The sequence below is a fragment of the Sebastes fasciatus genome, chromosome 19, assembly GCF_043250625.1.
Source record: "Sebastes fasciatus isolate fSebFas1 chromosome 19, fSebFas1.pri, whole genome shotgun sequence".
Taxonomy (NCBI): domain Eukaryota; kingdom Metazoa; phylum Chordata; class Actinopteri; order Perciformes; family Sebastidae; genus Sebastes; species Sebastes fasciatus.
In genome coordinates, this window is record NC_133813.1 from 6,469,237 (window position 1) to 6,494,864 (window position 25,628).

At 40.7% G+C, this 25,628-nt stretch overlaps 3 protein-coding genes across 4 annotated transcripts; 1 reads left to right on the forward strand and 2 right to left on the reverse strand.

Moving 5' to 3' along the window:
• The first annotated feature begins 1,340 nt into the window (after positions 1–1,340).
• On the forward strand, positions 1,341–10,353 carry pdzph1 (PDZ and pleckstrin homology domains 1). The gene is made up of 13 exons (XM_074617937.1): positions 1,341–1,472; positions 2,925–3,014; positions 4,000–6,078; positions 6,171–6,338; positions 6,775–6,936; positions 7,137–7,238; positions 7,564–7,674; positions 7,944–8,122; positions 8,222–8,379; positions 8,610–8,652; positions 8,850–9,036; positions 9,679–9,814; positions 9,960–10,353. Exons 2-13 carry the CDS (start codon positions 2,954–2,956, stop codon positions 10,057–10,059), a joined length of 3,486 nt encoding a protein of 1,161 aa, XP_074474038.1. The 5' UTR covers positions 1,341–1,472; positions 2,925–2,953; the 3' UTR covers positions 10,060–10,353.
• Positions 10,354–12,274: 1,921 nt separating this feature from the next.
• Positions 12,275–18,389, reverse strand: macir (macrophage immunometabolism regulator). Its single transcript, XM_074617961.1, has 2 exons — positions 18,277–18,389; positions 12,275–14,934 (listed from the first exon to the last, which is right to left on the reverse strand). The coding sequence occupies exon 2, from the start codon at positions 14,913–14,915 to the stop codon at positions 14,274–14,276; it is 642 nt and encodes a 213-aa protein (XP_074474062.1). The 5' UTR covers positions 14,916–14,934; positions 18,277–18,389; the 3' UTR covers positions 12,275–14,273.
• Positions 18,390–19,994: 1,605 nt separating this feature from the next.
• pomk (protein O-mannose kinase) lies at positions 19,995–24,628 on the reverse strand. 2 transcript variants are annotated; one of them, XM_074617954.1, is made up of 4 exons: positions 24,468–24,605; positions 23,479–23,671; positions 21,237–21,518; positions 19,995–21,021 (listed from the first exon to the last, which is right to left on the reverse strand). In XM_074617954.1, exons 3-4 carry the CDS (start codon positions 21,504–21,506, stop codon positions 20,251–20,253), a joined length of 1,041 nt encoding a protein of 346 aa, XP_074474055.1. In that variant the 5' UTR covers positions 21,507–21,518; positions 23,479–23,671; positions 24,468–24,605; the 3' UTR covers positions 19,995–20,250. The 2 variants fall into 2 exon arrangements, with proteins under 2 accessions (XP_074474055.1, XP_074474054.1); XM_074617953.1 differs by lacking the exon at positions 23,479–23,671 and having other exon boundaries at positions 24,468–24,628.
• Between the last annotated feature and the right edge of the window lie 1,000 nt (positions 24,629–25,628).

Here is a 25,628-nt window from a genome sequence, read left to right on the forward strand (position 1 = left end):
GTTTTGTTGTTGCCTAAACCTAAAGAAGTTGTAGTTTTACTGTCTAAACCTAACTTTTTTTTTGCCTAAACCTAAAATTGTAGTTTTGTGGCCTAAACCTAAAGAAGTTGTAGTTTTATTGCATAAACCTAAAGAAGTTGTAGTTTTGTGGCCTAAACCTAAATAAGTTGTAGTTTTGTGGCCAAACCTAAAGAAGTTGTAGTTTTATTGCCTAAACCTAAAGAAGTTGTAGTTTTGTGGCCTAAACCTAAAGAAGTTGTAGTTTTGTTACCTAAACCTAAATTTTTTTGTAGTTTTGTTGCTTAAACCTAAAAAAGTTTTAGTCTCGTTGCCTAAACCAAAAGAAGTTGTAGTTTTATTGCCTAAACCTAAAGAAGTTGTAGTTTTGTGGCCTAAACCTAAAGAAGTTGTAGTTTTATTGCATAAACCTAAAGAAGTTGTAGTTTTGTGGCCTAAACCTAAAGAAGTTGTAGTTTTATTGCCTAAACCTAAAGAAGTTGTAGTTTTGTTACCTAAACCTAAAGAAGTTGTAGTTTTGTTGCCTAAACCTAAAAAAGTTGTAGTTTTGTTGCTTAAACCTAAAAAAGTTTTAGTCTCGTTGCCTAAACCAAAAGAAGTTGTAGTTTTATTGCCTAAACCTAAAGAAGCCTTTTTCTTTATGTTCAAAACGTGAAGTTTCATTCAGTTTTACAACATGTTAGAACGTGTTGCTTTTAAGTTCCACTTTCACTTTTACAACGTAGTGGGTGTATTAGGCCCCTATTGACCCACATCTATGGTGCTTATAGCGACTGATAATGCCTATTTAATGGCCTGATAACATAACTTAATAACATTTATCTTTGATTTTGGTTGTGAGAAGTTTCACGTATAAATGTCTTGCTACATTTTCTATCAGTTATGTGAACAGTGGAGCTGCACTGATTAGCAGATTAATTGACTGATTAATTAGAAACTAATCAGAAACTATTTTGATAATAAAATAATCGTTTAACTATTTTTTTTAAGCAAACGTGTCTTTGTTGGCTCAGGAGGTAGAGTGATTCTCCCACTAATCACAGGGTTGCTGGCTTGATGTTAAAGTGTCCTTGGGCAAGGCACAGCTACCTTGGTAGTTTCCATCAGTGTGTTTGCACGTGTGAATGAGAGGCGACTTGTAAAGCGTTTTGGATATATAAATGCAGTGATTTAAACATGTTTAAACATATAGCTACAGTATCTTTTGGATTTGATCTCCATTGTCGTCATTGGCCGGTGGATAAACAGGCCTCATGCTGACGTCACCAGTGGCTCATAAGATTAAATGTAATAAGCTGCTTTACGTTGAGAATAGAAACAATAAGAAGTGGAGCAGTCTGAGACACATGAGACGATGTGTCTGTAGTGTGTGAAAGCAGCAGCTACTCTGCTTTTCTTCTTCATACCTGAGAATTTAAGGTTTAACAGCACCCATCAGGTCTTCACACTAAAAGGTAAGTCAACTGTTCATTTGGGTTTCTGAAGGTAAAATATTATCTGCTTGGTTAATATGACCTCCTTCCAAGAACATTGTAACTTGTCAGATCTTTAATTATTTTTATTAAGTGTCTGATTGAGCGTCTGATTGACTTTGTTATTAGTTTCTTCACATTTTTTTTATAAACAATTCAATGTGCACTTCTTCTCTTGTGATTTGGAAAGCCTCTTTTTTTCAGGAGTTTCTCATAAACATATCAATATACATTTTCAAATGTACATATTTGACATTAAGATAGTTTTCAGTTGTATTTATTTACAGCCACAGTCTATTGAGACAGACTGAATCCTTCCCTTTAGATGAGCTGCTTGATCAGGGATCTGTTGGATCTGTTGGCAGGAGCGCTGCAGGTGTTTAAACGACGTGCCAACACAATCACGTTTGTTTGGATGGAAGTAGTTCTGCTTTGATCACAAAATGTGTTTGAAAGATATAGTTAGACCATTTAGTACCTTCTGATGTCAGTAATTTCTATAATAATGTATTAACATTTAAACATTTTTATAACGTTTATAATAAAGGTAAATATTGGGGTAATTTGGCAGTAATTCCAAATAAATTTCAAATAGGTTACTTGCTAATTATCACCTAATTACCATGAAATTTGCGGACCTGTTAAATGAAGTGTTACCATATACGTTTTCTGTGTTTCCCCAGAAACTTGTCCATGTTAGTTTGAGAATGACAAAAACAATATTAGGCCATCATTAAGACATCATTTGTCCTTATTATTACCTCTGCCAAGGCTAAAGGCCTTGGGACAAGGAGATTATGTTTTCAACGGCGTTGGTTTGTTTGTCTGTCTGTCTGTTAGCAGGATTACTCCAAAAGTCTGCGATGGATTTGAATGAAATTTGATAATGCAAACGTAAGAGATACGTTTGTGGATGTGTGGCGAGACTCCAAGGTGCGGGGGCAGCTGCTGGCCGTTCCACACTGGGAAAGAAAAAAGCGGTAGATGACAGGCTGAGAGACAACGTAGTGTAACGTTATACAGACATAACAAGGCTGCTGAATGAGAGAGGCATCCGCCGATACATTACACGGAAACACACCGTGTTAATAATAAGCCGACCACCTCACGGTACCGCCAGCTGTGAGCTGTGATCTGTTTTTAAAGTCAAGCACCTTGGTGGAGGTCTGCGCTCTCCGAGTGCCATTCTAGTTATTTTTATTATTTGTATTATTTGTATTATTGGTGTTGTTGTCATGGTTGTTATTGGCCTTTCTGGGGTGTATTCACTTCCATGTAAAATTGTGGACATTGTCTTTTCCCAGAAATTCCTTCCTACCAGCAAGAGTAGAAAATGTTTATCCCAAAACAATCTGTTGAATGTATAAATTTACATTTTAGATATCAAGGTAAATCTTACAAGTAACACCTTTTTTTCTTTGACTTGTCATGCAGTTCATGTGAGGACTGCGGTGGATTTAGGAATGAGCAAGAGGGGGAGGAGGAGGAACAGCAAGAGGAGGAAGAGCTCCAGCAGCAGTAAACGTGAGTCGGAGCTTTGGGAGGTGTGGAGGTTAATCTGGTGCTTAGCCGAGTGACGTTTTTACCACACCTGCACGCAGTTGACGCAGTTGGCCAGACAGTATATAGAGGACAGTCTGCATTCACATTACTGTAATCCAACCAGACAAAATACCACCAGCAATTCAGCATTTTTCAATTTGACTTAATAAAAGAAAATGTTTGGAGTGTTCAGAGGAAGTATTTGGAAGCAGTGTCATGACAGAAGGTGAAAATATTGCCGACACAGATTTTGTTCTTACATTTTTTCCCTTTCCCTGCCAAACTTAAACCTGCAGTAGGCTGAATATTTTTGGCATCATTGGGCAAAAATTCCACAATAACCTTTCAGCATATTGTAATTCAAGTGTCCTGAGAGAAAACTAGACTTCTGCACCTCCTCATGGCTCTGTTTTCAGGCTTTAAAAAATCTAGCTCATTTCAGAGAGAGAGAGCGTTCCTATTGGCTGTTCATTGAACGGAGGCAGCTGTCAATCACTCGCGAACTCCGACCAAACGGTCAAACTAAGGAGCGCTGATCAAATATGAATCAATATTCTGTTACTGTAATGCCTATTTCTCTCCTCAAATATTTTCAGAATCCTCTTGTAGTGTACTGTTTAGCTGTGAAATGAGAAAGTTTGTGACACAGCAGCCATGTTGAGATCAGTTGAGGAAATACCAAGCACCGCCCACCAGCCAAAGAACAGCCAATAGGAACGCTCTCTCTCAATGAAATGACCTGTGATTGGAGGTTGGAATAGAACTGTGCTCACAAGACTTGATATGTTTTATTTTCAATACAATGTAATATAAATATTTGATTTTATTCATAAATTATGAGGAGGTGGTACATTCTTGGTAGACATGGTATATGTTAATGTTGCAGTATGGTTATATATTGTGATCTGTAAAATCTCTTACATACATAATATATTACATTAAGTTTGTTGTTTTTTTTTACTTTCAGGGAGCGTCTCACCAAACATCTTTCAAAAGCAGAACAAAAGTAACAGTGTCAGCTACAAAGATGACATTGTTGAAAAGGGTGAGTCGGACTCTCTTCGAAAGGAAAATGTTCTGTCGGGATCCGACGACGAGGAAAAATACAACAATGCTCCACCCAAGGTGAAACGATTTAAACAGGATTATCGTGTGAAATGGTATCCAAATCAAAGGAGAATTTATACCAAAACAACAGAGGACAAAGACAAAGGAGTGAGGACAGTAACGTCGGTGTCTGTCGATGACGTGGAAGATTCATCCCCAAAGATCATTGTCGAACAGTCACACGAACCTTTACCTGAAAATCTAACATCAACACCAGTTACTAACATCATGACAATCAACTGCACCGGGTCACATGTGAAACTTGAAATTCAAGAAATTGTACAAGAGAACACTCCCGGCATCAAGACCACGTTTGTTTTCATGAATGAAAAGGGGGCCTGTGCTGAGACATTTTTTAAGAGCAGAGAGACGTGGGTACCGAATAACGAGTCGTCTGAGCAGCCGTCACAAAATGTCACTGATCACGATCAAAATACAAATTACAGATTCACCTTTGGCAACGTAAGTGAACAAACAGATTCTCATAGTGATTCTGTCCATCCAACAAACATAGGGGACAATCCAAACTACTCTCAATGCAACGGCGATCCCAATCCACTAATATCAACAGACTTTATATGGAAGAGGAAACAATATCCCATCAGTAGAGATCAGTTCTGGGACATCCCTCCACCCCAAGACTTTGCGGACATTAAATATAACACTTTGGAGGACCTAACACATGACCTGGCTTCCTGCAGGATTAGCGCTCGTAATCCTGTTGACGAACATCTAAGGGAATTTCACCCGACACCTACCGAAAACGAAGAACCCCCATTTTCTGGAGATGAAGAGGAAAGAGCGGATCTGGCACCTTCGTTCGATCAATTATCAGAAAACTATGAGCACATGCTCATGAGGCCCTCAGTGTCGACCAACAGGTCCAGCTTCACCAAAGACTTCATCAACTGTCAAAAGAGGAAATCCTGGATTAGACACAACAGTATCGCCACCGTGGAACACAGAGCGTGTTTGTACCCGAGGAAAAGACGCCAAACGTTCCCCAGGATGTCGGAGGGTCTCGGATTAATGCAAGAAGATCCTCTGTTTCCTTCTACAGAGTGGTTTTCCTCTTTGAGCGTGTGCTCGCCTCTTCTCCAAACTGAGAGGATTCATCACGGCGCTGACTATAATTCTTCACAAACCAAGGGAAGTTCCAAACCTGTCTCAGAAAGCCAAAACAGCCACGATCAAAATCAACCATTGCCCAGTCCGCTCTATATGAGCAGCTCCGAGGATAATCCTGATGATATGTTCAAGGTAAACAATGAACGAAGACGAAGCAGCGTCAGATACCATCCGAAAGATCTCAGACGACAGGATTTGGACTTAAAACTGAGCAGTTTTAAGGACATGGAAAGTCTGGACACTGTTGTAGACAGTGGATTTGACCAAGAAATGGGGGAAGTAGAATATCACAGCCCAGAGCGCCTTGCAGAGGAGCTCAGTCAAAGAGCCCTCACTGTACAAGTCATCCCTCCGTCCTGCAGCGGCACAGATGAACAAATGCTACGGAGCCATCCTGTACTCCACAATGATAAGGTTAAATATGAAAGCCGAGAGGATTCAGTAACCAAACAGAGTAAGTCCTCAGTCATGACACACGAGCAAAGATTCCTGCAGACGGACTCATCATTGGGTATGGAAAAACACCCTAGAACTGCTCTGGAAGACCCCTGCACGTCCACTTTGCAGTGTGTCAATTCATTAAACACAAATGAGGTTACAGATGAGATTGAACCTGAAAAAACAGGAAATGCCAGCCCTTCTCTGACGCTAATGACTGAGCAGACAAATGATCTGCAATTGGACACAACAAGAACAAAGGAACCAGACAAACCTGCATCATGTCCTGCCAAAGGTTCAACAGAAGCAGAAATCCATACAAAAGAGCAGCTCAGTAAAACGGACAAAGCAGATAAGCAGTTTGTATTCGGACGTAAGTTACCGTAACGTTAGTGGTAGTAACTAATTTCTTGTCAATTATTTATATAAAACTGCCCTTTTGTGACTGTTTATTATCATTCCCAGCTTCCTTAGAGGCAAAGGAGCATCCGAAACCTGTGGTTCACAGAGATCCAGACAGCAGTGGTTCTGGTTCTGACCACTGTGCCAAGAGGCGGAATCTCTTCAAGGAGAGCAAGCAGTGGGGCTCTGCTGGAGGAAGCTCAATTACCAGCGACATCACAGAGGAATCAGGTAACTTTAGGGCTGATCTTGGACATATCTCTAAGGCTGGGCGTACACTGTGCGAGAGCCTGTGGTAGGCCGACCAAAATTACGTTCTTTGCACGGCAAACGACGCCCGACGAAGCTGAAGTTCGTTCCGACTCTAAAATGAGTTGTGCCGCTCAAAATCCGGGCCAGAAATGGGCTAAAATCGTACAGTGTATACCCAGCTTTAGAGTCAAGGAGGATGTATCAAAATAATCATAAAATTAGGCTACCAAGTGCCCCAATTTGAGGAGCAAGCACAGTATTCAGTGGTGAAATGTAACTAAGTGCATTCTTTCCTTTTCCTCATATACGCTACTCCCCGATTGGGTGATGAGCTTATTGATCTATCGATCTGTGTCGGGTGTATTGTGTTACAAAGTTAAAATGTTGGTGTGTTCTTGCCTATATTTTTTTCTAGTATCGGAGGATACTCGCTCTAATGACATAACAGTTCAAGACAAGGAAGAGAGGGGCTTTTACACGGAGACGTTCCACTCGTCAGCATGGATTTACCAAGGAGACGATGTCGAACCAGGGGCCGTTCCTCCCAGCCTCAATAGCAGAACTCGAGTTGTCTCAAGTAAGCCAGAGATTGGGATTTTACAAGACAACTGACTTTATTCAGCTCATGGTCACGGGAAAATGTATTTAGTATTGAATTGCAGTCGGAAGTTCTTCAATTGTAAATTAACTCTTGCTTTAAGACGTGGTTTAAACACCATGTAGAGGCAAATGAATACACATGTATCTTCCTACACTAAACTTTCTCTTCCTTTTCAGTTCGTGAGAGGACTGTGAAGATCAGGAGAGGGACAGGAGAGTATCCTTGGGGCTTTCGAATCCAGTTTTCTAAACCCATTGTGGTCACAGAGGTTGACACAAGTAAGTGAATTCCTAGTTTGCAGTGCCGACTCATTTAGGGGTCGTAGTTTCCGAACTGAGAGGTTTGCTTTATTCTGATTTGTTTGCATTCAGGTATTTACACTTCAGAAAAAAGCCAAATCTGCAAACTTTAATATATTAGTTTTGGCTCATTGGATCCAGAGGAGTCTCAGCTTTACAGTGATACACAATTTATGTATGTGGTTAAAGTCTGTTATTCTAACCATTGGGTATTATTATTGTAACTCGCCATTGGGTTTTGGACTAGGCTTCCACTCTGTGTGTTTGCTCTATAAGCTACATTTTTTAATTTCTGTTGTTGCAGATGGGGCTGCTGAAGAAGCGGGGTTGATGGTCGGAGACTCTGTCCTCGCTGTCAATGGAACTGATGTCACCAGCATCCCTCATTCTGAGGCTGCTGAGTTGGCCAGGCAAGGTATGCTGTGATCCAGGCCTGATGATGGGTGATAATTAGGGTTGGGCAATTGGATGAATATATCGGCTGACGGTGGCCGGTTGGAAAATTTGACCCAACGTAATAACTGCACACTTGTGGTGTTGATCAAAATACTTAAAGGGACTATATGTAACTTTTTACACAACTTTTTTTATTGCCACAGGTGTCATTGTTAAGAAGTCTGATTCTTACAGAGAGTCCCTCTTTAAATGGATGTTGATTAAAATGCAATGTTGTTGATATTGCAGGCCCAGATGTTCTCACGTTGACTATTGGGTCAGACATCGCCCGCAGCCCGAACACCCCCAGACCAGCATGTCGTGGTTATCTTCACAAGCGTACCCAGTCTGGCCTGTTTAAAGGCTGGAGGAAGAGGTGGTTCGTACTCACACATAACTGCTGCCTGTTCTACTACAGACACAAACGGGTGAGCAGGGAGCCGTCATCATCATCGTCATTATTATTATGTAATCTAGTTTCTGAAAACACAAAATAAAACAAAGACATTCCTTCATGTTCATTACAGGATGAAGGCAAGAGGCAGACTTTGTCAGCAGTGAAACTGGAAGGGGCTGAGGTGGGACCCGACATTTCTCTGGGAAAACCATTTGTGTTCAAGTGCCGCCCGCAGTCTGGTAACCGAGTGTACTTCTTCTGTGCCATCTCCAACCAGGAGATGAAAAGGTATAGTGCAGAACTTTCTAAAGCAAAGATAGTGTTCAGTATGTTTCCATGTATCTGCTCTTGTATGTATTTCACATTTGCACAAAAAGCTGAAAACATCAGGCTTTGGACTGATATGCACCGATACCGATCTGGTATCGGTATCGGTGCATTTCAAACCTCAACAGTGATTTAATTCAGAAAATGTTTGGGGCTAAGATCACGTTTAAGCTGTATCTTTGTGATTTTAGGTGGCTGGGAGCGATGGAGAGAGCCATTCATCCCATCACACAGGTATTATCTAAATATGTCATAAATCAAATGGGCCTTGCAAACATTTTAAAAAGTTGCATGTTGTGTGACTGCGATATTTATCACAGAGGTAGATTAGAACGAACGTGTCACGCTGTCACTCACACTGGCTTATCAGCTAATATATTTAGCCTTCAGGCTAAATATATAATCTCCTCAATTGCCGCTCATGTTTTTAGAACCACGTGTGGATGGATGTCACCAAACACAACTCTAATCTGCCCCCGCTGGCTGTGAAGAACCCGGAGTGTCTCGGATTGCTTCACAAAATGGACAAAAACCTGGACATGTGGGTCCAGCACTACTGCATTCTGAAGGACGGCTGCCTCTCCTTGTACAGCGGTATCCGCGCAACTCATGCACTTGGTATGTCATGTTTCAAATTCTATACTGTTTTTGTCAACGGAGCCTGCTGTCTTTGGAGAGAGCATAGATAAGTTTCACTTTCAGTTCAGTTCTGGGGTCACCCTTGTTACATAGAGTGCAATTTTCAGTGAAATCATTTGCATGTCATGTCAACATGAATGTAACATGCACATTCAAGGTAAAATGTAACATATTGTTCGCGTCCATGTGAATGTGTTCCTGTTTTCACCTGCGATAAGACAGCTTTTATGTCTCACAGCAGTCGGGGCGCTTTGATAAACTCCATAAAAACTTCACTCAGATATAGGTGCTAGACCCAGGTAACAGTTCAGTGACAACATGTGTGCAGGGCTGGTCTTTCCTTTGTCTGCTGACACATGTCACAATTGTCATGTTCTTACCAAACAGCTGATATGCTTGCCTCAAATACGGTGCTTCCATCTTCAGATGTATTCACTGTCATCTGGTCCTTGCATGGTGCTAAATGTAATCAAAATGACGGGGAGTGTACCTTCTATACACCTGCATCACATCCGCCTTTTTCGCATCTTCCTGTTTTTATCTATTTGACCACTTTTTTCTCAGACATTGGTGAAGGAAACGTGAGGAAACATTGATCACTTTTATCATCCGTGTCTTCAGGTGGGATCTACCTTCAGGGGTACATTGTGCGAGAGCAGCCCTATGGATCTAAGAAATCCACCATTGAGCTGAAACCTCCGTCTGATGAGTTCAAGACTTTCCACCTCTGTGCTGAAAATCCTACTGAGAATAAACGGTGAGAATAAACTTATGAGACTCTGGTGCAAGGTTTCTCTTTGCATTTCCATTGTATTTTACAAAACGAGACATAAGTCAGACGGCGCTTCACGAGACATTCAGAACAGATGTTGTCATGTTGATGCTTCTGATGTTCTTTACAGATGGATCATAGCGATCAAAGCTTCATTAAAGAAGTGGCTGCCTTTACATCTGGTCATTAAGGAGTTCAGGAGCCGGCCATCAGAAGAGACCAGAATGTGAGACACCGTGTGAATATTGACAGCAGTCGGACTCATCCTGTGGATCTTTGTTATGGTGGATGATTTCACATGGTGGATGTGTTGTATACTGCTGGAATTTCCAAAAATCGTTCTGTTTGTGATATGACGTACTGGCATTTCTATGCTTTTATACTGATTATGTACTACTGTGTTTTTTTTTTTTTTTTTACTGCTACACTGCAAAACTTTTAGAATGTAAATGTACTCATGCTTTTTGTACTCACGCATAACAGATAGTAATGCATCAATGTGTAAGCCAAATAAATTCTATAATCAAATCTTTGTCTGTTTACTACTCGTTGCCCAGAAGTGCAACAGAGCAAACAAAATATGCACAAGAAATACCTCATATGTGAGCAAAGAAACATTGATTGAATAACAATGCTATAAGTTAAAGGATTTGTTTCAGGCAGAAACAGAACACTCTATGAGCTTCCTTCTTATCATCACAGAAATCTGTTTGAAATAAGCTTTAATCATCTAACAGTCATTGGTTAACATCAAGAGTACATTTTCCGTTTGGCTTAAGGAATTAATAGAAGTGCAAAAGAGTGACTTTACATACAGTATACAGTGGAATGGTTTGTACACCCCTTGAGTTTTAAATCAAAGTTTCAAAATGTCTGAAAACAAAAATGATTTTTAATTTTGCTTCGCTTACTAGCTGTTTAACATTTACATAATTTGTATGTGATATATAGTTAGAATATAACTGTTGCCCATCCAAATTAAGCACAATTTTAACCAAATTTTCAAGAAATCCACAAATGAAAATGTGAAATAATGTGGGTTTCCATCCACTACTGTTATGCAAATATTTGGGCGCAACAAGATAAAAAAGTTGGTGGTGCTAATTCTCCAGTCGGGTGCCGTTAAACCATTGCAGAAGACAAGAAGTGCAAGAAGATGGTATAGTTGAAAGAGCTCCAGTCAAACCTCAAAAACGAATGAAAACAATGTGGAAAATGTGATGAAAATATGGCGTTTCATGTAATAATTAAGGAAGGTTACAGTCTCCTTATCACTCCACACACATCTGATGGTTTTGTCTGCTGCAATTTTTTGTTCTCTGCAGTGGATGTCACATTTCCCACCCGATTCGACTGCCATTAAATAGGCGTTATCAGTATACCACAGATGTGGGTCATTAGGGGCCTACCACGTTGTAAAAGTGAAAGTGAAACTTAAAAGCAACACGTTCTAACATGTAAAACTGAATGAAACGTCACGTTTTGTACACAAACAAAAAAGCTTCTTTAGGTTTAGGCAACAAAATGACAACTTCCTTAGGTTTAGGCAAAAGAAAACACTTAGTTAAGTTTAGGGAAAAACAGAACTACGAACACAAAGACAAGTACACATTGTTGGTTTCACATTTTGTGTCTCATCCATCGTCCTCAATCTACACTCACACTGTCTATACACCTAACACCTGACTTCCCTTCTGCTCCTGTCATAATTAGTACGGTCGCTAAAGGTCACTGTTGTCTTCTTTTATAACTTCTTTCGGTGATCTACCATGTAAATAGATGATAAAACCTACTAGTGGGTGCAGTAGGCCCCTACTGACCCACATCTATGGGGCTTATAGCGACTGATAGCGCCTATTTAATAGCCTGATAACAGTCGAATTGGCTGCATTTCATTTACGTCATGATTAATTCACTAAGTCTGTTTCCGTTGCACTTTGTCGCATTTTGCTTATATTGTGCTTTTATTTTTTTAACATCAACATTTTTTTAATCGAATCTCCAGTGTTTACGTTTTTTTATGCGCAAATCCGCATATAAAGAGTGGATAGAAATGCACTTACAAACAAAATGTCTATCATGCTCCTCCTGTTGATCTAGCATTGACCTACATGGTAGGCCATATAGATAATTCTTATTTTGATCATCAGAACATTCACTTAATGTGGATGAATAATATTCTCTTAAGTATTCAAAATCATTAAATCTCACATTCATATTGATTCAAATGTAATGGCTGTGTTTTGTACCATATTTAAAAAAAAAAAAAAAATGACTATAGTCTTATCTGAATGTATATATATTTAACTCCCCTTTGTGTAGTAAACATTTCTGACTCCCAGGTAGTATAAAAAACAGTGGCAATGCACGCTGACACTCCCCTTCTGGATCTGACCCGGGAACACTGACATGAATGGGCTCAAAGTAACACACAGACTGCACCCATTTTACTCAGATTAGTTCATTTTCTACAACAGAACAATTTGAAAGATGCCATTATCACATAAATTCGGCACAGAGGCTTCATATGTTACACGTCAATTAAATAAATGTTTAGTGTAATAGAAAACACACATCAAGATTTCCTTTCAAAGCAGCACAATAAGTTGTGCAAAAAAACCTCAAAGGGTGTACAGATGTTTCCACAGAACTGTTAAGTGTATCACATGGCTTGCTTATGTACAATATTGCGGTGTTTACTGTGAACGCCTCGTTGATGCCTATAGCGGTAACAATATCGAGACGTTTCCAGAGATAGTCTGTCAAAGATATGCAACAGTGCAATCAGTTTGCAGAAAACCATTTTTCTGCCATCACCAGCTGTAAGGGGAACACACACTCATCAAAAAGACGCACTTCAAAAATACTGTTGTGCGCACAAAAACCAATGTACAAAGCTAGAGATGCACCAATATGGTTTCCTAAAGGCAACATATTCCCAACCATATTTGCCAACAATAACCTATAAGCAGATATGAAAGTGATACTCCACTCATACATGTATATATGTCTGTCTGGGTTGTGCATAGGAACTCTCTCGCTCTCTATCTGTAGTGGATGACACTTCGGGAGGAGTTTAACAAGTTTCCACAGATGTTTTCTTAACTCCCGCCGCGTCAACTGGTTACCAAACAATGACGGAAGTTGCCGTTCTCTGTCGAGGATCCAGCTACAGCAGCCACCTTTCAAACAAAATCAGTCAGGTCAAATCTTAATACAATACACACATGGCATCATATGTACACTGAAAGCAGGATTTGGGTTTAACGAGGTAACTTCAGGGTTAACCCTTCAGGGTTTTCCGTCCTGTACGACGGTGGTTCACTTCTTACCGGGGTAGATCGCCATGGTAACTTATACTGAACACCTAACCTGCTCCGGAGCAGGTTATGTTCCAAATAAGAGATGCACAGATCGTATTATTAAGTTTAAGTCATAATTCAGGCTAAAAATAAACCCAGTTTAAACTGACAAATGCAGGAAGGACAGCTGGCTGTGGGTGCTTACCGCTTTAAATTATGTTTTTATAACAAATCTAACCGGCATGCATTGCACGGCGATCGCCGGTGATCGATCCTGCGCAGGCCTGGTTTATCTCGAACGAGCCTAATGTAATTGAAAAGTCCCCGGTTGTCTGGGGTGTGGGGGATGTTTGCTGCATGTCATGCCTGGAAAAAATACTTAAATACATTAAAAAAAGGAAGGGATCACTTTAAGTATGGACAGAGGGAATTAATACAAATGAACAATAGCTCTTTAAATGTACATATGGCATGTGAGTATTGTACTAAGCCAGACTTTAATAAACAGATCTTTACCAACCCTTAAACTGATCCGCGAGTATCACTACGTTGTTGTCTTTTCTTTATACACATGCCCATCTTCTGTTAAGAGGTTTAAAAACTAACAATAAATCAATAAATTAGCAACATAATGAAAGTATTATTTTGCTAATTTGACAGTTGTATGCAGTGTCATAATGTGAAACACACACACACAAAAAGATCACAGAACTTCCACTAATACAACTCCTCACAGATAAGCAGTAAAACTATTATTGGACCGATATCAATGGTGCAATTTTTAAGCCGATACAGAATGGGATATGTGCTTCCATCATATCAGCGTGTCTCTGACCGGTACAAACACATAACACCGTCAATAAATAGGTTCACCAGTTATTGCTAAGTTTATATAATTCACATTTTTTAACCTCAACAACCTCAGCACAATGTGAGGAGTGATTTAAGGATTTTTCTTCACAACGTTATGTGTACAGTACAAGGTAAACCCCCCCCACCCCCCTCCCCGGTTAATAATATAACAAGATTATCAGACTGTCTTTTTAAAGAGCAGTTTGTAATCTGAGTAGAAGAAACCAAACTGGAAATAGCACCTAAATCCCCAAAAGGGTGAAAGAGGCCTAAAAAGGGGCCTTCCACTTTCATGTCTTGTTTCTGGTAAACATGCGCTCGCCTCGCAGGGTGAGGTGCTGCAGTTGGTACTGTAACACCTCAGTGTCTGACGACTCTTTGATACTTATTTTGTCCAGATTAAGGTAGTCCAGAGACTTGGAGTGGGCCCTCTTCCCTTTGAGCAGACAGAGGGGGAGTGGAGCATGCAGACCCCTCCCAGGCTCTCCGTGGGCCAGGGACCTGAGGAAGGTGTCACTAGAGCTGGGCATACGCCTCCGTCTCCGCCCGTTGGCAGCGGGAATGTCATACGGTTGGTAGTAGCGACTTTTGCCTTTGCAGATCCGTGAAGACCGGTGGACGCCCAAGTCCACAGACTTCGGGACGGCACTCTGGATGGAGCTGGACACGGCTTCAGATACAGAACCCTTCTCCGGAGGGCCTTCTGACCACTTGTGGGCCAGCTTGAGCAGCTCCTCACCGGTGGTGAAGCCCACAAGATAGTTGGAGTCCATGTGGAGGATCTGGTATCCCGCTACGGTACCTCTGATGGGTGAACACGGGGTGCTGGCACAGCGAGGTCTCTCTGGTTCTGGTTTCAACGTGGCTTTGATTTCCGCTGCAGGAAGTATGGAGACGTGTGCCCTTGGCACTCCACTGATATCCATTTCCATCCTTACAGAGATATCCTGACTGATGAGAAGGTGGAGAAAAAAACATCACTGGAATCACTCTTGCGTCTGGAAGCAATACAGCAGTTACACAAACTACAAACACTCAGGGGCCAAATTCACTGAATATCTTAAAGGAACCGTGTGTAACATTTGGGGGATCTATTTGCAGACTTTATTATTTAATATTCATAACTACATTTTGATGAAACTAAGAATTGTTGTGTTTTTGTTAACTTAGAATTAGGGATGCGCCGATACCACTTTTTTTCAGACGAGTACAAGTACAAGTACTTACATTTGGGTACTCGCCGATACTGAGTAGCGATACGAGTACTTCTCTGTGCCAAAAAAAACTCGTTAACAGCCAGCTGGAGGGTGTGAGCGACACACGGCAGGCTGGGGAGTCCCGCATACGAGGCAGTGCGCCGCGACCGGCTCTAGGTTGGCTTGGAAAGGCCAGGGGCGAATGTGCTTCCCGGGGCCGTGGCCAAAGCATTGTCCTTAGTGTGCCCCAACCGCGTCATGCCCCCAAGGCGGGGCTCGGTCCACGTAAAAGGCGCCAGGGGTCCGCTGCGATGTCGGCAACCCACCTGACCCGTCTTGAAATACGGACTATGGAGTCTTACGCACACGCGCGAGTCAGAGGGTGCAAGCAAAACCCCGTGGCGTAATGAAAGTGAGTTCCGGCTGAGGTGGGATCCCGGCCCCGTGGGGTCGGGCGCACCACTGGCCTGTCTTGCCCGCACCGTCAAGGAGGTGGAGCATGAGCACGTGAGATAGGACCTGAAAGATGGTGAAGAGAGGTTAACGTCACGCTGTCGTAAAGGGGTATCGGTGCTCGCATCGAAGCCGTTTTGCGAGAACGAGTACATGAGCACAGTATCGGACCCGATAGCCGATACTGGTATCGGTATCGGTGCATCCCTACTTAGAATGAGCCGTTTATATCTACATAGGGAGCAGGTCCTCTTCGCGGAGTCCGCCATGTTGCTCCACCATGTTTCTACAGTAACCCAGAATGGACAAACCAGACACTAGCTCTAGAGAGACTTTTACCTGTAGTTCTCCAACATGCTTATCAAACTGCGGTAACGTGAGCCGCAGAGTGCTAAACCGTGGTGCCGCCAGCTGCCGTCTGACTTCCGTCCGTTGCTCTGAAAGTAGTGTTGTTATGATAAGGATGACCTCTGAGCGAGGTGAACAGTGTTACCGCGGTTTTGCACTCGGCGGCTCACGTTTCTGCAGTCTTGGAAAGGGAGGAGTGAGTGGAGGAGTATTGAGTTGGTTGCAATCTGCAACCACACCACTAGATGTCACCAAATCCTACACACTTTGGCCTTAAGCCATGAGATCCAGTCGCTCAGCGAGGACTACGTGAATGGTAGAGTTAGGAGGGAACGACTGTTCATGGACCACCTCACTTACAACAAGCACTTGGATTTCTGTGTCAGAAAAATTCCTTTTCTTGGTCTTCCTCTCAGTAGTTGCCGTGATTCACCATAAAGATCCACTGATCAGCAGGCTCAGGACTACTAACATATACCCCCTTTCACACCGAGGACTCAACCAGGGTTGATTGTGTGTATGAAAAGGTTAACCCGCGTTGACTGACTTGGCTTCGCGACCCAGGTCGAGAGGTTAAGGTGGCAGTAGGCGGCATATTTTTGGCATCAATGAGCAAAAATTCCATAATAACCTTTCAGCATATTGTAATTCAAGTGTTCTGAGAGATAACTAGACTTCTGCACCTCCTCATGGCTCTGTTTTCAGGCTTTAAAGAATCTAGCCCGTGACGGGAGACTCTGACCAATCACAGGTCATTTCATTGAGAGAGTGTTCCTATTGGCTGTGCTCCGGTCATGTGACCAGAACTTGGCGTTCCTTCACCAGATTTCACAATGGCGGCGGCAAACGTTCTCATTTTACAGCTAAACCGTGCACTACAAGATGATCTGAAAATATTTGAGGAGAGAAATAGGCATTAACGTAACATAATATTGATTCATATTTGATCAGCGCTGCCTAGTTTGACCGTTTGGTCGGAGTTCGCGAGTGATTGCCAGCCGGCTCTCATAGACGGCAGCTGGACAGCAGACCTCAGATCAGCTCTTACTGCTTGTTCTCCTCCGGTAAGTGAAATCTTGCAGATGCGATTAGGAGCACCGGAGGACACAGGGGCACATGATTTTTTTCAGGTTATAGTTTTAGGTGCAGTTTTATATATGTGCAAATAAATAAAATTTAAAAATAAAAATAAAATGTTAACACCAGGTCTGAACAGGGGCCTAAAATCAAATTATAGACTAATAATTTGTGAAATAAACTAAATAGGGAGGGGTGTGTCTTATTTTTATGTTATGTTGTTTAAAACCATTTATCAAAAACAAATTTTCTTTGTTTGGACTGCTGTCATTATTAAGGTGAAATGAAATAGTTTAAACATGGAGGAGCACACACACAGACAGACAGACAGACAGATGACAGGTGTCGCTGTTAACAAGCATTGCTAATTCTTACAAACAGTCCCTTTAACTGGATTTTGTGCAGTTTTATATATGTGCAAATATATAAAATAAAAAAATAAAAATAAAATGTAAACACCAGGTCTGAACAGGGGCCTGAAATCAAATAATAGATGAATAATTTCTGAAATAAACTAAATAGGGAGGGGTGTGTCTTATTTTTATGTCAAATCATTTATCAAAAAAAAATAAAATGTTTTCTTTGTTTGGACTGCGTTCATTATTAAGGTTAAATTAAATAGTTTAGATGGAGGAGCACACAGACAGAGAGAGAGAGAGACAGACAGATGAAGCTGCAGTAGGATGCTCGTTATAATGAACGCCATCCATGTTGGGGCTGACTCAGAGGAAAAAGGGGAAATAGTGACAGAAAAACCTTCATTATACTGCTGCTATAGGACAAGGCTTCACATCACACGCACACTACACAAACGGATAATAATAATAGGCGTGGTGCTGCTGCAAATATCTATTATAGAGGATTTTTAAAGCTGAATATTTGGGAGTAAAAGATGGCAAAAGATGGCTGAGTGCTGCTGCAACAAACCACCAGGCCGGATTCATCCTGTCTGCTGCTGCTGCTGCTGCATGGGGAAAGCCACTGCACTGATATAACAATATAATATCAATACTCTCATTATACTGTACACCAGCCATGCTTACATGTCATTGATTATTTTAAACACCGGATTGATCAGATGAAGTGATGGGCGCGTTTGGATGAGCTAATTGTGCCTTTTAATCCTCTAATCTATATCATATATATCTTTTTTAGCTTCATGAGCTGCTGTGATGAAACAAGACTGAATATAAATATAAATGAAATATAAAACACTAACCTGTTTGACAGAGAGGAGAATCCGATGATCAGCCCTTTCCCGTGTGTCTGTGTGTGTGGTCTGTCTCTGTGGTTCTGCGCTCTCACGCCTTGTGTTCCGTCAACAGCAGTAAAAGGAACACTTCCGGTCGGTTTTTTTTGTTTTTTTTAAATAAAATAAAATAAATAATAATAACTAGGCTACAATTTTCATGAATCTCTTTGTAATACGAAAAAAAAATTAAGAAACAAAAATAAATAGCTGTTCTAAGCTATTATTATTATTCACTGTAGTTGTTCCATCTGTATCCAGTTACAGCACATCCATGATTATCCTACATCACACTCCTGCCCATTTCCATCAGTAAAGGAAAATAAATATATAAAAGATAGAAAAAAAAGTCAACATCAAATCGTCACAATTATGAGATAGTAAGCCCTAAGTAAAAAATATGAAATAAATAAATAAATTATGAGATAAAAGTCAAATATTTTACACTTTTTTCTAAATTTATTAAAGGTCCCATATCATGCTCATTTTCAGGTTCACACGAGTATTTTGTGTTTCTACTACAACATGTTTACATGATGTAATGTTAAAAAAAACAACCTTTATTTTCCTCATACTGTCTGTCTGAATATACCTGTATTTACCCTCGGCCTGAAACGCTCCGCTTTAGTGCATTTCAACGGAATTTCAACGAAATTGCAATGCTAGTAAAAAAGTTTGGCTCAATGTTTAGCTGATGTCACTCACATACACTGCAACAGGAAATAAACTGGGACACATTTAAAACCGTGTAATGGTCCAAATATTGTATATTTGTGACATCACAAATGGACAGAAATCCTAACAGCTTGTTTCAAACGCACAGTTTCTGAATACGGGCTGTGTATTTCTCAGTATATTGAGCATTTTGATAGTTAAACAGTATTTATATAGCACTTAAACCTTTTTTATAATGTAAAAGACCTGAAAATCTCACTTTTTACAATATGGGACCTTTAAAGTTATATTTATAAAACAGTCACTATATCAGTAATGTATGAGACAGATAATCTGAAAAAAAATCATGTGCCTCTGTGTCCTCCGGTGCTCCTAATGGCATCGGCAAGATTTCACAGACCGGAGGAAAACAAGCAGTCAGAACTGATCTGGAGTCTGCCGTCCAGCTGCCGTCTCTGAGTAGCTGTCAATCACTCACAAACTCCAATCAAACGGTCAAACTAGGCAGCGACGGTCAAATATGAATCAATATTATGTTACGTTAACGCATATTTCTCTCCTCAAATGTTTTCAGAAACATCTTGTAGTGCACGGTTTAGCTGTAAAATGAGAAAGTTTGTGACCCGGCAGCCATGTTGAGATCAGGTTGACCAAGCACTGCCCACCAGCTGGAGCACAGCCAATAGGAACGCTCTCTCTCTCTCCGCGATTAACCAAAGTCTTCCATCACGGGCTAGATTATTGAAAGCCTGAAAACAGAGCCATGAGGAGGTGCAGAAGTCTAGTTTTCTCTCAGAACACTTGAATTATAATATGCTGAAACGTTATGGAATTTTTTTCCCAATGATGCAAAAAAAGTATTGCCTACTGAAGCTTTAAGGCGGAGAGTGGTACGGAAGATGACACAAGTCTTCCAAAACAACCCACAAAATCTACAGTTGGTTCTAAACCAGTCACATTTATTATACTGCACAACACTGTAAAACTGTAGCTTGAATTTTTATTGTAAAAAATGTCAATGTAAATCAACTTTTATTGTCACAAATTGTACATAGAATAGGACACAGTGAAATTTAGCTTCTGCATTTAACCCGTCCTATATTAGGAGCAGTGGGCAGCTACTTCACAAAGCCCGGGGAGCAGTTTGGAGGGGTTGTTGCTTTGGCACCTCGGCAGTGCCCTGGAGACGAACCGGGTACCAGCGACCCTCCGGTTCCCGAGCCAAGTCCCTATGGACTGAGCTACCGCTGCCCCGTGAAGAGACGTATTCTACAGCATGTCTCTAAGGCCAGCATTGTCCTGCACCATGCTGCTGTAGACCGACTGGTACACCTTCAAAACATCCAGCGCGGAAGGGCGGAGCTTAGGGTCTTCCTTCTTACACTGCTCGTGGATCTGAAAAAGATGGAAGTGGACCACATCTCCTCCAGGTACCCTTCCCATCAGGAACCGTGTCACATCTGGGATCTTCCAGATGTCCGTCCTCTCATCATACGCAGGCATGAGATCGTCCGAAAATGGCTTCCCTTCATCTCTGAACGGCCACAGCTGCTCTGGGGCAACGAAGTCCCCGGTGAGTTCCCGGTGACCACATTTCACCAACATGCCTCTATGTGGGTCCACCTCAGGCAGCGCATCAAGATCGTTCACCACCAGGTGAAAGTCACTCGTCAGCAGGAACTGGGAGAGAGTTTTCTCCAGGCTGTTGGAATCGCACATAACTCGCCGTCCAGCTGGGCTGTTATGGAGATAATGGAGGATGGAGACGTAATCTGTAGCCAGCCTCAGCCGGATCTGCCACGTGTTGTGCTGCTGGTGCTGCTCTTGTGCAAGAACGCCATTCAAGTTGAGCAGCGGGCCAAGTGGGTGGTGCTCCGTGACCTGGGTGTGCTCTTCAAGGCAAAACCCAACCAACTGCACCACCTGGGGGCCCTGCAGGGCCTGCAACATGGACAATCCATGGAGGAAATCCTCCCGGTAATCCAGAGAGGATAGGTTGGACAAAGCCACCTTCTGACCCCTCCACTCCGCCAAAAAGACCTGGGGAAAGAGAAGTGGACGATGAAGTCAGTAAATCAGGAGGTAAAGCCACACATACTGACCACTACAAATAACATCAACATTTTTGTGTTCTCATCCTAAACTTGCCGTAAATTGCAAATAATTGACATAACTTGAGGCTTTTTTGCATCTACTGCTTGTAATTCAGTTCACACAATAAAGTAAGCCAATGTACAATGTAAAAGACGATCTACCTTCTTAACAGCTCCCTGGCCAATCAGCTTCAGCTTGCGTACTTCGGCGTTTATCTGTGAGCACTGGAGCCAGGGGGTGCAGTTTTTCATGGTCGTCATTTTAAAATGCCGAGGCTCACAGCCTACGTGATAGGGTACCAGCTGTTCACTGGTCTGATACAAAGCGTCCAGATACAGGTAGATCAAGGCATTGCTGAGGAGCAAAGCAGCAAGGCACACCGCCACCACTGGAACGCCATGGGAGATCGAACTGCTACTGCTCCGACCCATGGTGCCCTGGATCTGAAATGGTAAAACAAACGTGGGAGAGGATAAGTATACAAGCTACAGGTCAAAACAGTGTTTTGCTGCCGACTGCACCAACTACTGTGGCAAGCCTGGTCTCGCATAGCCAGACCTGCCTCCACAGCATTGTGTCAGCGCTGGAGAAACCAAAGAGTATAGAAGCAAATAGACGAAACTCCGGTGCTTTTTTTGACAACAGCGCTTTTGGAAAAGCCAATGAGTCTGTTTGGTACATCAGCTACCAGGTTACATTTGTGTAGACAATAAGTCACACAATGGTGAGATGTGTGCCTGATCAGAAGTGCCTTCTATTAGTTTTGGTTTTCCACCTCCGATGAAGAGCAGCACACAGCCGCTTCTAAAGCCTAAGGGCCCTGTTCAGAAGGTGCAGCAGTTTAACCAAAAGCATCCCCTCACCAGCCCATGCATTGATCACATGCACGGACCAATAGTCTGTGGCTTGGCGCATGGTCTTCACATGATCAGAGAGTGCTGTTATTCCAATCACCTTCTGCGCAGATCGCAAGCCTCATTTTCCTCCAACTCAGCTCAGTATCAGTGTTGCACCTTTCTGGACTCTTTTCTATTTATTATTGATATGGTCTTTCCTGTGCGTCCATGAGAAAGTGAGTATTTGTTATAGTTGTCTATTGTTTAGTAACTGCATCGTTATAATAATTCTAAAGTCACCTGTATCATGTTATAATACTCATACTCGTTTGTCTATAAGAGTTTGAATGATAAGTTGTGTGTTTCTGTGTCAACATCATTTAAGTTAGAACAGCGCAGTGAACGGGCATATGCGGCCGTCATTAAGGGACCGTCGCACAATTACTCATATCGCCCTCTGTGTGCACTCTGCTCATTGTACTGCCTGAGAGCCTGAGTCTGCTATTTGTTGACGCTCCCTTAAAGTTCAGAAGGCTGCGTTCTCTTCCTTTTATTCCTGTTTTAAACTGTTTAGCTTGCATTTAATTACATACAATACTGTTTGTTTATTATTACTTCATGTTACTAAAACCTGCTCATGTTTTCTATTTTATTTTCTGTATTTAGTAACCACTATCCACACTATCCACACTATCCACACTATCCTCACTATCCACACTATTCACACTATTCACAAAAGGATTTAAAAACCATCTTCAATCAATAAATGAGTGGTATCTCAAAGAGAGTGTGTGTGACCTGGACTAATTGATACATCGTCATCATATTCATGTTCTTACCGGACAACCTGTGGAGATTGTAAATGACATTCATAGAACCATCATCTAAGGGTTCATTCACTCAGCATCACTAAGGTCACAAGTTTGGTATCCATTTCACCAACACCTATTTTACAGGCCCTATTTTAATGATTATATGCTATTTTAGCATATAATCATTAAAGGTCCCATATTGTGCTCGTATTCAGGTTCATACTTGTATTTTGTGTTTCTACTAGAACATGTTTACATGCTGTAATGTTAAAGAAAACTTTATTTTCCTCATACTGTCTGCATGAATATACCTGTATTTGCTCTCTGTCTGAAACGCTCCGTTTTAGTGCATTTCAACGGAATTACGTTGCTAGGCAACAGTTTGGGTCCATATTTACTTCCTGTCAGCTGATGTTATTAACATACACTGCAACCGGAAGTAAACTGGGACACATTTAGAATGTTTATGTTTAAAACCATGAAATGGTTTATATATATATTGTATATTTGTGACATCACAAATGGACAGAAATCCTAATGGCTTGTTTCAAACGCACAATTTCTGAATACGGGCTGCGTGTGTTTCTCCGTATATTGAGTGTTTTGATAGTTTAACTGTATTTATATAGCACTTCAACCTGCTTTATAATATAAAAGACAAGAAAATCTCACTTTTTACAATATGAGACCTTTAAAAAATGTTTATAGTATAGTAATTTCGAGGTAAATATTGGGGTAATATTGGAGTTACTTACCAATTATCACCTAATTACTAGTGATGTAACGTGCTGTGCCGAGGCTTCAGAGCGTGTGTCGAGTAATCCAGGAAGTTTTCCGCGATGCGCGTATCGAGGCTTGTATCGTTTTAGACCAATGACGTCATTGATGATGTCCGAAGCCTCGCTGCCCGGCCATACCGCTGACCTTCGTGGTTCAGAACCAATGTCACTTTCCAGAAGTGACACAGAACACCAATATTACTCCTAATATACTTACTAGAAAATAGACATTATATTATATATTATATAGATATAAATGGATCACATGGTAATATACATGTTTTTCATTGTTATGGTATAGTCATTCCCAACTGCCTTTACTAGCTCAAAATACAGTATATCACAGATCTGCGGTCCCAGTAGACCACTTACACACCAAAAACTGACAATAGCCTGATATTTTCAGGTGGAATTTAATTTCATTCTCACTGTGCAATATCATTTTCCACTTGTGCAATTTTGTTAATAGTCTGTTTATGGCCAATACTGTATATACTGCTCCTATTTTTATACTTCATTCTATTTAAATGGTTCATATTTTGTTACACTTTGCTCTTTTTTACTGTGTTAGCAGATGCATCTTGTTTTTTGCACTATCCCCTTTGCTGCTGTATACTGCAAATTACCCCAATGCAGGACTAATAAAGGAATATCTGATCTTATCTTATCACATGGTTAAGATCATATCTGCCTGTTTTACACTCTTTGACCACCAGGTGGTTTTGTGCACATTAAGCCTCCAGAAATGAACCCTTTTCTGAACCAATTTGCTGGAAAGCATCAATGCTTCATGAAGCTTCAGCTCGCCATCACTAGTATTTGCACAACAGAGAAACCATACATGGCTGGAAGGTAGGTTATTTAAAGGGAATACACACAATTGTGTTTAAGACAGACTGAAAGGAACAACAACAACACGATAACTTCAGATATTCTGCATTATTTAGAGTCTTTCACTAACGTACCTGTCGCTTTGTGGGATCACATGCTGTTATGATTCAGCAGACAAGACGTCCACTGATAGAACAAGAGTAACACACGAGATGTGTTTACAGAAAACAACTTCCTTCTCTTTCTTCCTCTACGTCGGACTTTTATGGCGGTTGCTAAACAACGTCATGGCGCATTACCGCCACCAACCGGTCAGGAGTGGTGGGTCAGGATTCTAATTACTAGTTATGCTACTAAAGAAAATGGAAAATAAAAATAACTAATCCAAGTGGATTGAGCTGTCACGATTGACAGAGAAAAAAACGGTCAAATTTGGTATCGTTGCTGTGAATCGGAATTTAGATTTTGTTAACAATATTTTTATACATAAATGCAGATACCTCAAAACTAAACCCTGTCTGACTAAACCAGGGGTCAGCAACCTTTACTATCAAAAGAGCCATTTTAGAAAAAAAAAGAAAAAGTTTATTGTCTAAGTATATAGTTAGTATATACGTCTAATGCAGTGAGGGTCAAAGAGCAAATGTACTACGGAGTATTAGGGCCACATTGAGGGGAAAAACATCTGAGATTTACAGAATAAAGTCATAATATTACTAGAAAAAAATTAAAATTAAAAAATATAAATAACTTCCTCTTCTGAAAAGAGGAAGTCTGGTGTGAGCTTTTTACGTTTGAAGAGCTGACGCTTTTATTCTCTTTATTTGATATGTACAAATTAACTTGAGATGAGCCCTGTTTCTTTTCTTTTCTTTTTTCTTAATTTATTTATTATGTTATTATTATATGTTATTATTTGTATTATTATTTTATTATTTTTATATATATTATTATTTATATATTATTATATATTATTATAACGAATAAAAAAAATAACTTCCTGTTCTGAAAAGAGGAAGTGTAGTGTGAGCTTGTGAGCGTTTCTAGAGATGACGCTTTTATTTGTTATGTACAAATTAATTTGAGATGAGCCCTGTTTCTTTTGTCTTGTTTTTTTCTTCTTTTTATTCATTTATTTAATATCTTATTATTTGTATTATTATATTTTTATTTTTATTATTTTATCATATATATTTTTTTATAATTGTCTTTATTATTATTATTTTATTATATATTATTATTTTTATATATACATATTTATATATTATTATACCGAATAAAAAATATAAAAAATA